The sequence below is a fragment of the Podarcis bocagei genome (assembly GCF_964188305.1).
Source record: "Podarcis bocagei genome assembly, chromosome: 5".
Lineage (NCBI taxonomy): Eukaryota > Metazoa > Chordata > Lepidosauria > Squamata > Lacertidae > Podarcis > Podarcis bocagei.
This window is the reverse complement of record NC_138129.1, coordinates 42,138,059-42,152,978: the sequence shown is the minus strand read 5'-3', so window position 1 is coordinate 42,152,978 and position 14,920 is coordinate 42,138,059. Positions and strand designations below refer to the sequence as shown.

The following is a 14,920-nucleotide window of genomic DNA, read 5'->3' as shown; positions in this document are numbered from 1 at the left end:
CCTTATGTAAACCCAATCCTTGTCTCTTTAGTACCCTCAGAACAAGAAATATAGAATGCCTGCAACGCATTTCTCTGTGCGCCCCCACACTTTTAAACTTCCATTATAAAATGTCAAAGACAAAATAACATTGAATTGCTGCTTTATTCTGTGATTCAAGCAATCCTTTTCACAGCCAGTTTTAGCATTGATTTTCTTGGGCGATGTTTTCTGGTAGATGCAGCACATTTAACACCAATTTTTAGTTTGTAGGGAAGACAATGACTATTATTACTGAAGGGGGAGAAAGGAAATATTGGTGGCTGGTGCCCAATCCTTGGGTTCACATAATCCCCACTTCTGATCCTACCATAACCCTATTGCTTGGTTTCTGTGCTTCGGTATCTCTTTTGTAAAGCAAGGTTAAGAGTAATTTCACACTTCACAACGGCCATTAGAATAAGCACATGAAATTGAGGTGCTGGTATGGTGAGGGAGGTGTAGATGTAGCAAAATAAGTAAGACATCTGAAGAAAGGATGGATGGTTGTAGTTTACAGCTAATTGCTATCACTTATTAAAAATATCAAGCCACTATGGAGTCCTTCATCTTCAAAGTGCTTGGCAGAAATACTTTGTTAATCTGCACAAAATCCGTGAGACTTTTGAAAATATTATTTATAACCTTGCCTGTAATCAGTGCCATGCTGCTTTTTATCAATGTGCTGTTCTTTCTCCCTTTTTAATCATCAACAGTAGCACTGTGGTGCTCCTGATTTCCTTCCCCTCCCCCAGTGCATTCTGGGAATATCTCTCCTCAAGCTGAATGCCTGCATCAGCTTTGATGTTGCTTTTTCAAAAATGAGCTGAGTGATCGGGATTCCTGAGAGAGAGAGGGTTAAGGATATGAGACATATGACAGAAGGTATTTCCATACAGCCTCGAAAGCATAACACTCTTGCTTTGCCAGCAAGGCAGGAAGACCTAGATTGGGTTGCACATTAACCTATTATGTTTTTCTCTTGACAGCTGCTTCTTACTGGTAAATACCAAGGTGGGAGATAGTGTTCATAGTTGTGCAGTTGTGGGTTAGGGTGGGGAGAGGGAGCACCGTTAAGATTCCTCTGGTATAGAGTAACACATTCTTTCATCAGAGAAGTTGGCAGTACAGAAACAGCACTGTGATTTTAGGCTGACTTTTGCTTCCTGGTATAGGACTTCTGATGTATTGTACCTGGGCCAGAAGTGCTATCGTCTTGAGGTGGCATTGTACTTATTTCAAAATGTTAACTTGGTTTGTATGCACAGGCATACAATGGCTTTACAGTGGAAATACTTGTCGTTGACGGTCAAAACAAATTGGATTGATGCTGCATATGATGGAATTAAAACAAGCAGCTTATAGCCCAATGCTGTGAGTGCCCACATCAGCACTAGTTCACATAGAGGCTTGCCTGTATACTTACCTGTTGACTGAAGCATGCAGGAGGTAGGCCCTCAGGCACAGTGACTTATGGTATATTATATGCTGGGAAGCTGGTGCAGCAGTTTGTCATTAAGTCACTTGTAATTGCTCAGAGGTGGGAGTGCAACTTGAATAGGACAAAAGTGGCTGGTGCTACAAATTCTCCAAGGTAGGATGTAGACTTATGAATCATTAAATTTCCTTTCCTTCTTACCCCTTTCCCCCATTACTTTGATAGTTTTGCCCTTTAAAATGGTGAGTTTAACACTGCTTATTTTAACTTCAAAGTTAGTAGGCATTAGGTACCCCTGCCCGTACGGGCCAGTCGTGTCCGACTCTAGGGTTGCGTGCTTATCTCGCTCTAGAGGCCGTGAGCCGGCGCCATCCGAAGACACTTCCGGGTCACGTGGCCAGCGTGACAAAGCTGCTCTGGCGAGCCAGCACCAGTGCAGCACACGGAAACGCCGTTTACCTTCCCGCTATAAAGCGGTAACTATTTATCTACTTGCACTTAAGAGTGCTTTTGAACTGCTAGGTGGGCAGGAGCTGGGACCGAACGATGGGAGCTCACCCCGCCGCGGGGATTCGAACCGCCGACCATACGATTGGCAAGTCCCACCGCGTTACACTGAAATAAAAATATTGAAGCCAATATGAAGTAAGAAATAAATGTGAAATAATGTGAAATAAATGTGAAATGTGAAAATGTCACAATGATAGCTAGACACTTAGGTATTTAAATAACTTTTTCTGATAATATGCTGATTCAACTGCCTAAGACCCCAGCACACACCAGACACAGGGTTGGAGGACAGGGTGCATGTTGGGTTGGGTGAAGGTAGACAGTGTTCTCAAAACTACCAAAATGAATTTGATGAAACTGTGGGAGGCAGTGGAAGACAAGAGTGCCTGGCATGCTCTGGTTCATGAAGAGTCGGACACGACTAAATGACTAAACAACAACATCCTTCTGCCCATGAAGCTGGTTTTCCACCAACGTGCCATAGCTGGTTTGACAGTCAATGTGAAGTGTAAGAAAGCTCTGGCTAAAGCAATTAGAGATTTGAATAAGAATCCATCAGAGGAATCCATGGACATAAATTGGAATACAAGAGTCTGCTCCAAAACAAGAAAGCTGGATATACGATAACCCCATGGCAGGAATTGTTACTAGCAGTAATGGAACAGAGGGAAAACAAACTCTGGGAATTGGTGGTCCAGGGTTTAAATGAAGCGAGACCATCACAAAAGCCTCAATTCCTGCCTGGACAATCATATATACCAGTAGCATAGAATGATTTATCCACCTACCTGAATGGCAACCAGTCTCCCGTAATGAGAGAAAGTTCCTTATTTCCTTTCTGAAATCAAATAAAGCTCCTGGATCTCTATATTCCTATGTAAGGAATACATAGAATGGTGGGTGCCTATCCTGGCTGGCTTATTTACCACCATAAACAACATGGGCCAAATGCCCTATGGATAGAAAATAAGTATCCCCCCCCCCCAGTTTATAAGAAAGGCAGTAGGAATGATCTGCAAAACTATCTGCCAGCTAGCTTGTTATACAACTCCTCAAAGCTATATGAGCAGTATCGCCTTCAAAAATTTATCCGACTGGTTGCAAAATAGCAACATTATTCATGAAGTACAAGCAGGATTCAGAGAAGGGCACAGTCCCATTGATCAGTGTTTTACTCTGAACCATATTATAAGGAAATATACTAAGAACATTAAGAATAATCTTTATGTAGCCTTTATTGATCTTTCTGCTGCATTCGACTTTGTTAATCAATACAGAGTGTGGGAGAAATTTCAAATTGCCAACATCAACTGCAGATTTCTGCTATTGATCCAAGAACTATGCAGAAATGAGGGTCAGAATAGTTTTAAAATGATGGTATGACTGATGCTTTTTAAAACGTCATGAGGAATGCAAGGTTGCATTCTTACCCCTCCTTACTTTCATATTAATGATTTGGTGCCATATTTAGCCAATGCAAACTCTCCCCCTCCAATAATTAGGAACAGAAATATCTCAATGTTGATGTATGCAGATGATTTGACGCTCCTCTCTCCTTCCAGATTGGGCTCAAAAATCTCTTGGAGGTGTTCGGCACATACTGTTAACAGGAAAGTCTGTTTATAAAATACTCTTAAGACAATGATTATGATTTTTGGCAAACACAGCCCTAGGTATAATTGGTGCTTATAGAACAAATGTAGTCTATTAGACACCTGGGTATACTCATTAGTTGAACCCTCTCTTGGAAGTTTCATATAGAGGCAGTGAAAGTCAAAGTACAGAAAACCATAGGGGCATTGATATAGTTCTGTTAAATGACGCTATGCTCTTTACCATCAGGAATTTCAGCAGCACTTTGTACAGAATCCAGGTGGCCAACACTTAAGGCAAGAGCGGACTGCGCTCAGTTAAAGTATATTTTAAAAATTGCTACTATGCCTATTGAGTGTTTTCCTGCTCTGTGCTATATGGAGTTGCATGATAATCAACCCCGAAAAGCAGCTCGTCAAGATGTTTAGAGTATTATAATTTTCCAGAACTGAGCTTTGCTTTGACCTTGATTAAGTGTCTATTAAAGGATTGGCTCTTCTAGAAAGAATCCAAAAGGGACCTACAACTAATTAGAAACTCCAAATTTCCCCATTGGTGTCCACTCTTGAGAGCAGAGCATTTTAGAGCTAGTTATCTGACCAAGCTCTCACCAGCTGCAGTAAGAAATGCCTTTATTGAGCTGTATTTCTCAGTGATGCCCACTGCAGTCTTAGATGGATGCTACAACAAGATCCCATATGCAGACAGACTTCATATTTGTGGTCAGCCACAGGTGAAAGACATCACTCATTATCTGTTAACCTTTGTTCATACATGCATGGTTTCTTTTGAGTGACAATAATAGGTTCGTAACACATAGAGTGGGCCTCTATGTGTTGCTTAATACAAATTTGTCATGGCCTTTGGCTTGAACAGTAAACTTATCAGCTGCATTGTTTCATGCCTGTAGCTGCATTTAACAAATTTCCAAATCCTAGTTTGGAGGATCAGGAGTATGTAGCAGTAGGTTTGGGCTTGCGTGTTCCCTTCTTCCTTTCCTCTGCACAGAAGGGGAAATGATTAGAACAGTCCACTGCTAATGAGTGGTGAAACATAGTTTGCCATTATGTCCAAATGCTGCATACTATAATTTTCTAAACACCCATATTAATATGGGATTGAACTGTTAGTTCTAATCATTGGGCTGCATTGTGGACTTTATTTTATTTTATTTTGTAATCTACATATAGCTATCTAATAGTTTAGGGCTCAGAGTCTCACCTTCAGATTTAAATTGGCTCCAGGCAGGCAATCTGTCATGTCTTATTATCAAGTGGTTATTTATTTTAATGGGGCCTTGACTGACAGCAGGGAGCAAACCACTGAACTGTGAACATGTTTGCAATGAAAGGTTTCTCTAATGACACTGTGCTTTGGCATTGTGTTCCTCCACTTCTTAGGATAGTGTGGGTTGGTTTGACTGCTCATTTAAATCCTAAATTTATTTGCAGTTGTATTAGTTTTGTGCTATACAATGCTCTTAATTTTAAGGCTTCTTGAGAATTTATGGACAATCTGTTTTCTGGATTTTTTTCCTTTTAAATCAGCATTGGTAATACTTGATATTAATTTTTCCTTCCTCCCTCCCCCTTTCCCCCCATTACTTTGATTTTTGAAAGCTTTGCCCTTTAAAGTGGGGAATTTAACACTGCTTATTTTAACTGCACAGAGTTGTAATCCGTAACACTGTAATGAGCTAGGACGCTGAAATAAAAACATTTGAAGTTAAAATTAAGTAAGAAGTAAATGTGAAAATGTCACAATGATAGCTAGACATATCCCCTGAAAATAAAGACCTTTCCCTGATAATGTGCTGCTTAAAGGGCCTAAGAGTTGTCCTTTGAATTTTTCAAGTTTCTGTTGCAGAATAATTCACCATATAACACACACTGGGTTGGAAGGTGAGAGGTGCATGTTGGATTGGGTGCAAGTGTCCCTCTGCCCTGCCCACTTTTGCCCGCTAAGCATACCTCCTGCCAGCTGCCACCAGGGCAGAGCTTCTCCTGCATGCCAAATGTGTGGGAAGGCAAAAGTACTACTGCAGGATTCTCACTGGCAGTAGCCAGTGGAAGGCCACAAAATGGAGCATTCCAGAGGCAGAGAAAATGAGTGGGTTACCAGTTTGGGATCTGATGGAACTCAAACCAGTCCCATGGCTATTGTTTCTTTAAGGGAGAACACAGGGTCTCATGTCCCATTAAGGTTCCTGACTAACCCAAGGAGAGCAACAAACACAGAGATGAAGCAAGGAAGGGAGCTCTAGCTGATGTTGTAGCAAACCATCCAAGGGAAGTTCTCGTGAGACTGTTATCCTGGATAGGCTGAATTGGCTTCAAATAGTCTGAATGAAGAAAGGGCCCTTAGAAACGGAGCACATTGCACAATATAGTCCCTTGGGGGCAAACACTTTAAAGGATTGTGTTACTTAAGGAGAGGAGCTACCCGAGGCAATAGATGGACTTGATTCCAGCCACTTCCAGGCATGGAATTCCCATGTTTCCCACCACAAAATGGACAGGATATTCATAGGGAGCTGGGCTGAGGGCCCTGAACCAATCAAATGAGGTAGCCTAAGTCCCAAGCATATTTGTAACTTCAGTACATAGTGCAAAGCTGAAGGGCTCTATTAAACGCTATCATTGATTGCTAGCCATGATGGCAGTTCTGTGCCTCTGCAGTTAGTTTGCTTCTGAATGCCAGTTTCTGGAAACTGCAGTAGGGATGAGTGCTCTTCCACCCTTAAAAATTCTATAGATCTCATGTCTCTATGCAGGGCCAGAAATGGATAAAGTCCTTGGGTTTTTTGAACGGCTTGCTTTAAATGTTCTCTTCAGTAGGCTGAGCCCCACACAGATTCTTCTGCTAGCACTACCCCAGATTTGCAGTACAATCTGATTGCTGGACCAGAAGGCATTGTTTTAAAATCCGTAAGATGACAAAGACAGGCTATGGTATCATTCAGCGAGGTTAGGCCAGAGCTATGAAGGATACTTGTGTTGGCTGATACTGCTTTTCATTTGATGCACAACCACAATGATAATTATTTGTGAAAGCTTCTTCTCTCTACTGAGCTGCCCTGTGTTAGGTTGCGTGTGCTTTTGTGAAAGGTCTCGGTTATTTAGGTCTTATTTAGTTATTGCATGGGAACCATGATGGTTTGATTTACCGTAAGCTCTTTGTCACATAGGGGGTATCTTGGTCCATTCTGGTCTCTTGGTCCATAGTCCTTCTGTGTCCTAGACATAGATGCTGATCCTTGGCTTCTTTTTGCTCCAACAGAAGTTGAAGGAGTATCTGGAAGGGCGGAACCTCATCACCAAGCTTCAGGCAAAACATGACCTCCTTCAGAAGACTCTGGGAGAAAGTAAGTCTGGGAATCACTTGTCATTGTGTCAGCCCATCCCTCGTAATTACTGAATTAGGCAGCTGACTGAGCATAACAGACTTGGATTATCAATGCTAAGTGGACAAAGTCATGTTTTATGAATTTATTATTCAATCCCTACTGCACTGCTTAAGTAATGATGAAAGGGAAGTGCTTAATGAGCCAATAATGTGCATCATCTATTTGTTTAACTGAAGCATATGCCTATTTCCTCCCCCCATCCATTATAACAATCCCACAGAATCAAATTGGGGTAATCCTAGTATTTACTTTGTTTCTCCTAGCATGCAAATATTCTTATCATTTAAGGAAATGTTTTTTCCCCGTGGACTTGCTTGCCTTTCATCTCTGTGTGGACTCTTTTAAGAAATCCAGGATAAAAGGAGTATTCATAGGTAGAACTGGAGGTAACCATTCTACCAGTGCAAAGCCTGTTGTAACTTCATTAAACTGCTTGGACCACCAGCAGCTGGAGCTGGAATGATTAGTTGTCTATGACACTGACGCTGAACCAAGGTGCCACCAGAAGTTTATGTATCTGACTGCCCATGAAAAACCCATCTGTCCAGCTTCTGGGGAAGGGCAAGGCGAGGCAATCCTAGACTCAATAGAATTATCTGTTCATATCACAACAAAGACCAGCTCCGGCTTTCATTATAGCTGTCTGTGTTGATCTGTTTCCCATTTACAGGATTCAGGTCTTTGGGGAAAGGAGCTAAATCAGAGGGTTTGTTCTGAACTGTAATACGTTCTAAAAGTCTTTTTGCCAACACTTCCTTTCATTCTTGCAAAATCTGCTCTGAGCCATATGGCTGAATGCCTCCAGCCCAGAATTAGCTGCTTTGAGTACAGCATCTTATTGGTACAATGAATACAGTGACATGACATTTTTTATTTCTTCAAATCATCTACGTGTGCCTATGAACATTAATGTGAATAGTTTGGAAAGTGCTTTGCATTCTGAATCCACAAATTTGTTGGATAAAGCTGTTTGTTATTTTTAAATTGACTCTGATCCATAGAAAGTGAAATGAAGCAATGGACACATTTTCCAGGTTTTCTGGCACAAGAAACTATTTGTCTATCAAAAAAGTAGAACAAGGCATGCCATTTCCTGGGAGCATTTTCTCCCTCTGAGTGTCTGAATATAATGCTCCTGCTGCTCCTGTGATGAATCACATTCCTGGGTCATAGCTGACTTCTGCATTCCAGCGTATGTCTCTTCTTAACCTGCCTGACCCGCCAAACTGACTCCTGCAGAGGAAAAAGACAGAAAGCTAAATGTCTTTCTTTTTTGGCTTTCTAATGTCAGAGAGCCCCTTTTGCTTCTATAACGCTGTTGTGGATTGGGTTGAAATGTGGTTGCAAAGGTCTTTGTCCCTGAGTTTGAGCCATTAAAGCAACAACAACATGGATGCAATTGTATTGGAGAACAAGGAACTTAGAAAAATGTATTTCCTAGCAACCCCAAATCAGAACACTATAAACTGAAGCAATTTTAGATCCCAATCCTAATCAGTTTATAAATGCTATTGCAGTAGATAGTGGGTGACTGAAATCATAGAATCATCCTTCTACAACTTTAGCACTGAGAAAGGTCATTTGGCAGAGTGCCTGACTTGCCTAACTTTGGAGCAACTTGATAGGGGCCTGTGTCTTGCCTCACCCCCCCCCTTCCCTTTAAGGTGACGTTTGGCTTCATTTGCCAGTTATTTTAATCTGAAGATGACAAGTTCCGTTAATAAAAAGTACCAGCAGATCTCTCTATCTGCGAGTAATTATTTCCCTGCCTTCCATCTGCATTTGTCACTGTAATACTACAGCCCTTTGATGTTGCCACAGCCGTGTAATTTATACATATGAATATTCTGTGATGGAAGTGGGACAGATGGTAAGAAACTCTGGTTTGGAATAATGCTGCTATAAATTATGCACCATTCTGGCTAATTGAGGTTTATGTTGGGAGGGAGAAAGTGACTGTTCAGAATGGGTTATTTATTTTCCATGATCAACAATTAGCTTCATTCCCATCACTTCATTTTTAATCTTGAGCTATGAGGCCAAGTCCTTAGTTGATGCAAATCAGCAACATTCCAATGCATAAGGCAACTTAAAAACTGTCTGAGCTCTGATATGTGCCAAATAATTTGTGTGTCTATCCTCCTTCTTTTTTTAAACCCTCAATGTAGTATTTTTAAATATTGCCTGTATCAGCACTAGGCATAGTGGTTTGGGTCCTTTCCTTCCAAGCCATAATAAGGTTGGTGGTTTTTTTGTTTTTTTGTATATAAATATGATTCCAGAAAATATCATTTAAAACCATGACTCCTGAAATAGATGGGATGCTGGCACCTCGTGCTTGTGGGCTAGCAAATCTGTGAATGTTTTCAGTCTCTCCAAGTGGTTTCATAAAACACAATCTCTCTTCACTGCTGATTCCTTCTGGGAAGATGTCGGAGGAGGGAGAAGTGGCATGGCTCTCCTTTGGCAGTAGCAGTCAACAATTATTGCATCTCTAGAAAACCAATTTCTGAAAGCAATGCTTTCCAAAGAGTCTTCAGGCAGCTTGGAGCTGTTTTGTGCATTTCCTGGTCAGCCATGGAGGAGCCTTGCCTGCGGGGACGTGCTCTCTTGATCTCCATAACAACAGAAGCAAGCGAAGAGTGGGGGGATGCTCAGTTGCACTTCTTTATTTATTTAAGCCCCCCAGTCCCTTTTGCCCCCAAACCAAGGTTGAAATCACACCCACCCTTCCTGCTGTCTGCTACAAGTCTCTCTCCTTTTGAAACATAGCTGTTTTTCTCTTAACAGGTCAAAGGACTGACTGCTCTCTTGCCAGGTAGGTGTGGTTCCAAGCAGCTTTGTTGTTTCAGTATCTTCCACTAACCCAAACAGTCCTTTTCTTGCAAACAAAGCACTTGCCAATCCTCATTCAAACTGCTACTCATTTTGATGGCATTTCTTATGTTTGTATTTTTTCCTAAAAACAAAAAACAAAAATGCAGCTTCTGGAAATGTAAGCTTCCATATGAAAAGCCTTTGAAGCAGCCTCCCACACAACGGCCACAACACAAGAAAGGACTGAGTCACATGCAATGCTAAACCGTGGCTTAGCACTATGTGCATAAGGTAGAATGAGCCCATGGAACCTTGGGCTTATATGCTCCTCACCCCCACCCCAAGACGACATGTCTGGTGTTGGGGAAGGGCTTCCATGAATCCTTGCTTCTTGTTATGTATGAACTGGGCGTTGTGGTTTGCAGACACTAGTTACCATATTTTTCACTCTATAAGACGCAGCAGACCACAAGATGCACCTAGTTTTTGGAGGAGGAAAACAAAGAAAAAAAAATTCTGAATCTCAGAAGCCAGAACAGCAAGCGGGATCGCTGCACAGTGAAAGCAGTGAGCCCTCTTGCTGTTCTGGTTTCTGTGATAGCTGCGAAGCCTGCATTCACTCCATAAGATGCACACACATTTCCCCTTACTTTGTAGGAGGGAAAAAGTGAGTCTTATAGAGCAAAAAATACGGTAGTTAAAACTCTGGTTAGTTAAAACTGGCTTATTTTGAAACTTACCGGACTGTTTTAATCCACTGTCTTTGGTTCGTACATAACAAGTCACCATTCATGGAAACAGAAAATGAATGTTTCAGAATTCCTTTCCCCTGACTGCACAGAAGGGAGGGGAGAGGAGCGGGGAGACCACAAGCCTTCCCTTGGCCTCACTCGAGCTTGAGCACATATCACTAAGCCAGTCTTTGCTAACCTGGTGCCCTCCACATATTTTCAGCTGCAACTCTCACCATAATTCCCAGTTTTCAAAGCTTGCTGGCGAAGTGTATTGGATGTTATAGTTTAAAACATTCAGAAGACACCAGGATGGCAGCGATTGCATTCAAAACATGGCTTAGCATTAAGTGTGAACGGACCCAAAATAAGACATGCTATAGGCATGCTATTTAAGTAGAGTTGTTATGACTGTGTTTACCTGGGGCAATTTGGATAAATTGATATAAATTACCGAGAATTCTAACACATGGATTGTGCTGTCTAACTTGGGTCTAAGGGCAGAAATAGATACTAGATGTCAGGAACAGGTTGGACACAGAGGAATGGTGGGAGGAACCTGCTGGGGAACCACCAAGGGAAAAAGGCACAGAGCCTGGGGATGGATGGTGGGATGACGATGAGTGGTCAGAAGGAGAAGAGGGAGAAAACAGGGAGGAGGAGGAGGTGTCAGAAGCTGAAGAGGTAACAGGGTTTAGTGAGCTGGGAGAGTCTGTGGCAAAGAAGTCTAGACCCAGAGGCAGAAGCTTAAGCAGGAGAGAAGGGAGGCCAAGGGACAGAGATGAGACCAGAGATGAGGCATGGGTGTCTCCCCCCCTTACTGCGATGAGCTCCCCTCCCCCCTGGTCTCCAAGAACCAGGAGAGGAATGAAAAGGGAGGAGGATAAGTAAGCTTCATACAGAAGAAATCTCAGATTGCTTGGGGAAAGCCCTAGAGAGGAGAGGACTTACGCAGCTGTGGGGAAGTGGGGACCTTCCGTCACAACAACTCCTTCATTGGGGCAAGGCCTACTGGAGATGAGTTGCTGTGCTCATTAGGCCTGACATTCCTGTGCAGATCTTGTTTTTGCTATTAAGGAGTTAACTCCACATGCTTGGTGTGATTTACTGCTGACTCACTCCTGTCACTAAACAACAATGGGGATGCCACCAAAAGTGGAAACTCATGTCAAGTTGTCCTCCCAGCCCCATAAAGTTTAGGCAAATCTACACACATTGTGAGATCATCCTTGATGCCTAATGAAACTGGGAAACAACATAAATATGTATATTTCAATGACATGAGGAGAGGGTTTGGCTTTTGCTGAGCATCACATATAGTTCCACCCTGACAAACTTGCTTAGGAGAGGGAAAGGGTGTGCCAATTAGTTAATATGCTGTCATCTCTTTTCTTCTTTTTTTCCTGGTCTAAACACCTTCCATTTTTCCAGGCTAGGGAAGACATTGTTCTCTGCTGGAACTCCTCTTGTCATGGGGGATAAAAAGCCCTGAAATAAATACCTGAAGAGCTTTTGATTGTTTAATAGGGATGGGGAGGGATCAGTCTTGGAAGGGGTTTTCTTTCACTTTGGCCTATTGACCTCATCTGGTCTGACATGGAATTGGATTGCAGCAGTGGAGAAAATAAACGTTTTGTTATAACTGGGCCCGGCATCAATCATTCTATCATAAATGTCACCGTATATGTGGAAATAATAATAGAAAAATATGACTTTTGATGAGGCCTTCTTTGAAACATTGCAGATCTCTAAATTGCCTTTCTGTATTGGCTTAGAAGTCATGTACATGTGGAGAGAGTGCAAGCGCATACATGATCCTTTCTAACAAAGGGAGAGTGATTATTCCATATCTGGAGCCATTACTTCATTTTGCATTTCTCATAGTAAAGCAGAGCTGACAGGTCCTAATTAGGGTCTGACAGCTGTAATAATAAAATATTATTCATTGCAGAACGACATTAAATATTGGGGAATCATTTAGGGTTGATAATTTAAAATATATTATATTCCTGTGACATTAATCTCTCTCTCCCCCCCCCCCCGCCTGCCCCCGACACCGTCCCTGCAGCTTGGTCATCCTTTCTTTTTCATCAGAATACCTCAATATTAAAAGTGCCATTATGGTTCTTAAGTGTGCAAGCAAGATTGCTTTCCTCACAGACTCAGCAACCATCTGTCCTGGCGGGGAGTTTGGTTTCATGATCCAGGGACTTTTCAGTAGTTTGTATCTTCTGCAATTCATTTGGCAGAACAGAAATGGCTGAATCAGAAGCAAAGCTGGAGAGAAGACAAATGGATCAAGGCTATTAGAGCTGATTTGAAACATCTTTTCAAGGGTAAAGAGAAGTGCTCCCACATAACAGGTGGATGAGCTGAATGAGAGATACTTGAAGACAGTTTTTTTGACATAAGATCAATAAAGGTTGGGCAAGGTAGCCCTCCAGATGTTGTGGATTCCATTTCTGAATGAGAACATCCAGTGGTTAAGAATGGTGGATGTTGTAGTTCAGAACATCTGAATAGCACTCTGATGGCCACCCGTGCACTAGAGCATTGCCATTGCGCTCTGCATTTACCACCTCACATTCTCTTGAGCCAAAACAGATTTTGTTAATCTGTCCATATCTTAAGCGGATATCTACACTTTCCACTGGAGTAGAAGCTTCTATCAACTTGTGTGTTGTGATAATATGAAATCCCACTCCTATGCAGTGGACTGCTGCCCTTTGTCAGGTTTTTTTTTGTTGTTGTTTTTTAACATCCATAAAACTACTACAGTCGTACCTTGGAATTTAAACAGAATCTGTTCTGGAAGTCCATTCAACTTCCAAAACGTTCGGAAACCAAAGCATGGCTTCTGATTGGCTGCCGGAAGCTCCTGCAGCCAATCGGAAGCTGCAGAAGCCCCTTCAGACATTCGGCTTCCAAAAATAGTTCGTAAACCGGAACAGTCACTTCCATGTTTGAGGCATTTGGGAGCCAAAACATACAAGAACTAAGCTGTTTGAAAGGCAAGGTACGACTGTATATGAGAAGCAAATAGAAGGGCATAGCTAGAGCTATAAGATTTCAGGTTCAATCTCTGGCCTGAAACTCTGGACAGCCACTGTTGCTCAGTGTTGTAGACAATACTGAGCTCGATTGGATTCTCCTCCTCCTCCTCCTTCTATGTACTCTTCCCATCTGACTGGGTTGCCCTAGACAGTCTGGGCAGCTTCCAACAGATATAAGGTAGCTTACTGTGTTACTCTCTACAATGAGAGCAGGCACAACAGAAGTTAGAGAAAACACTGTGAGACAAGTCACACCAAATGTAGCTTCACCCATTCTCAGGATGAGCCACTCACATGGCTGAGTAAGTACCTGAGTTCCATAGATAGAACTTGCAGAAATCCTTAAATAAGGGAATTACAAAGGACTAGCTGAACTTCCATTGACCTTCAGGACTCCAGAGAAGGATTCTTAGCCCTTCTGTTGGTACCAAGCATATACCATCTAGGTACCCTTCCTGCTTCTCCTCAGAAATTCACAGCCTGGAAAGTCTGTTATTGCTTTTTATCTGGGCAACATCCTCAGCTCACATTGGATGTGGTCAGAATGGGTGGCTGCACATCGCACAACTTATTTACTCTTTTGTAAGGCTACTCCCATACTATATATAGCAATGGTATATGTATGCTGCTTAGAGAAATGATACAAAAGGTTCTCATTTCCTTCCCTCCATAGTGGAGAAGGCTTGGCAAAAAAACACACACCCATAAAAGGCCATTCCTTCCTCTTTGGATCATACACTAACATCCGAGAACACAAACAGTAATCACGAGGTCATTTGTAACATAGCTTGTCATTTCAGTGTGGTTCAATTTGTCTGTCACTTTCCTTTTCTTGGGCACTTGTTTTAATAAAGAAACATTAATAGGTTTATATTAATCTCCACAAGAGAAACAAATTTGCGTTTTTTCCTCCCCATTGTGGTTCTAAATCACTCAGCAGAACTCACCTACCTTAGTGTGGTGCTGACTGTAAATTATCACTAACTGACACAAGAATGATGGAGGTTTATAATGGGTTTCTCTGCAGTTGGAAGTAAAAGGTTAAGTATAGCCTTATGTTAGCAATAAGCTTTGCTGCGTCCATTTTGAGCTTTTATTTTAGACCACTTAATGTTTCTGAAAGTCAGGAGTAAATGAGTGGGTTTTTTTCTGCCTCCTCTCCACCCCCAGGAAGAACCATTTATATACCAAGTGAGGTGGCATTTGGATTGTAAGTGATTATGTTGACATATGCCTTTGCTTTCTTTTCCTCTTCTTGCTCCTTGATCAATCATGGCTCGTCTTGACTTTGGGATCAACAGCAGACGCAGTTCTACCATAAGGAAGCAGGTAATAAAGACTTCATACAATTACA

The 14,920-nt window shown here is 41.9% G+C and overlaps 1 protein-coding gene across 7 annotated transcripts in view; it reads left to right on the top strand.

Annotated features, from left to right (window-relative positions):
• The window catches only part of SRGAP2 (SLIT-ROBO Rho GTPase activating protein 2), a 208,425-nt gene that overhangs the window by 152,532 nt on the left and 40,973 nt on the right, over nucleotides 1-14,920 (top strand). For 5 of the 7 annotated variants that reach the window (XM_081193415.1, XM_081193413.1, XM_081193414.1 and 2 more), the window contains 3 exons: nucleotides 6,839-6,923; nucleotides 9,756-9,783; nucleotides 14,868-14,895. In XM_081193415.1, the coding sequence (XP_081049541.1) occupies nucleotides 6,839-6,923; nucleotides 9,756-9,783; nucleotides 14,868-14,895 (141 nt within the window). The remainder of the gene's footprint in view (nucleotides 1-6,838; nucleotides 6,924-9,755; nucleotides 9,784-14,867; nucleotides 14,896-14,920) is intronic. The other 2 variants (XM_081193417.1, XM_081193416.1) reach the window with 1 other exon arrangement.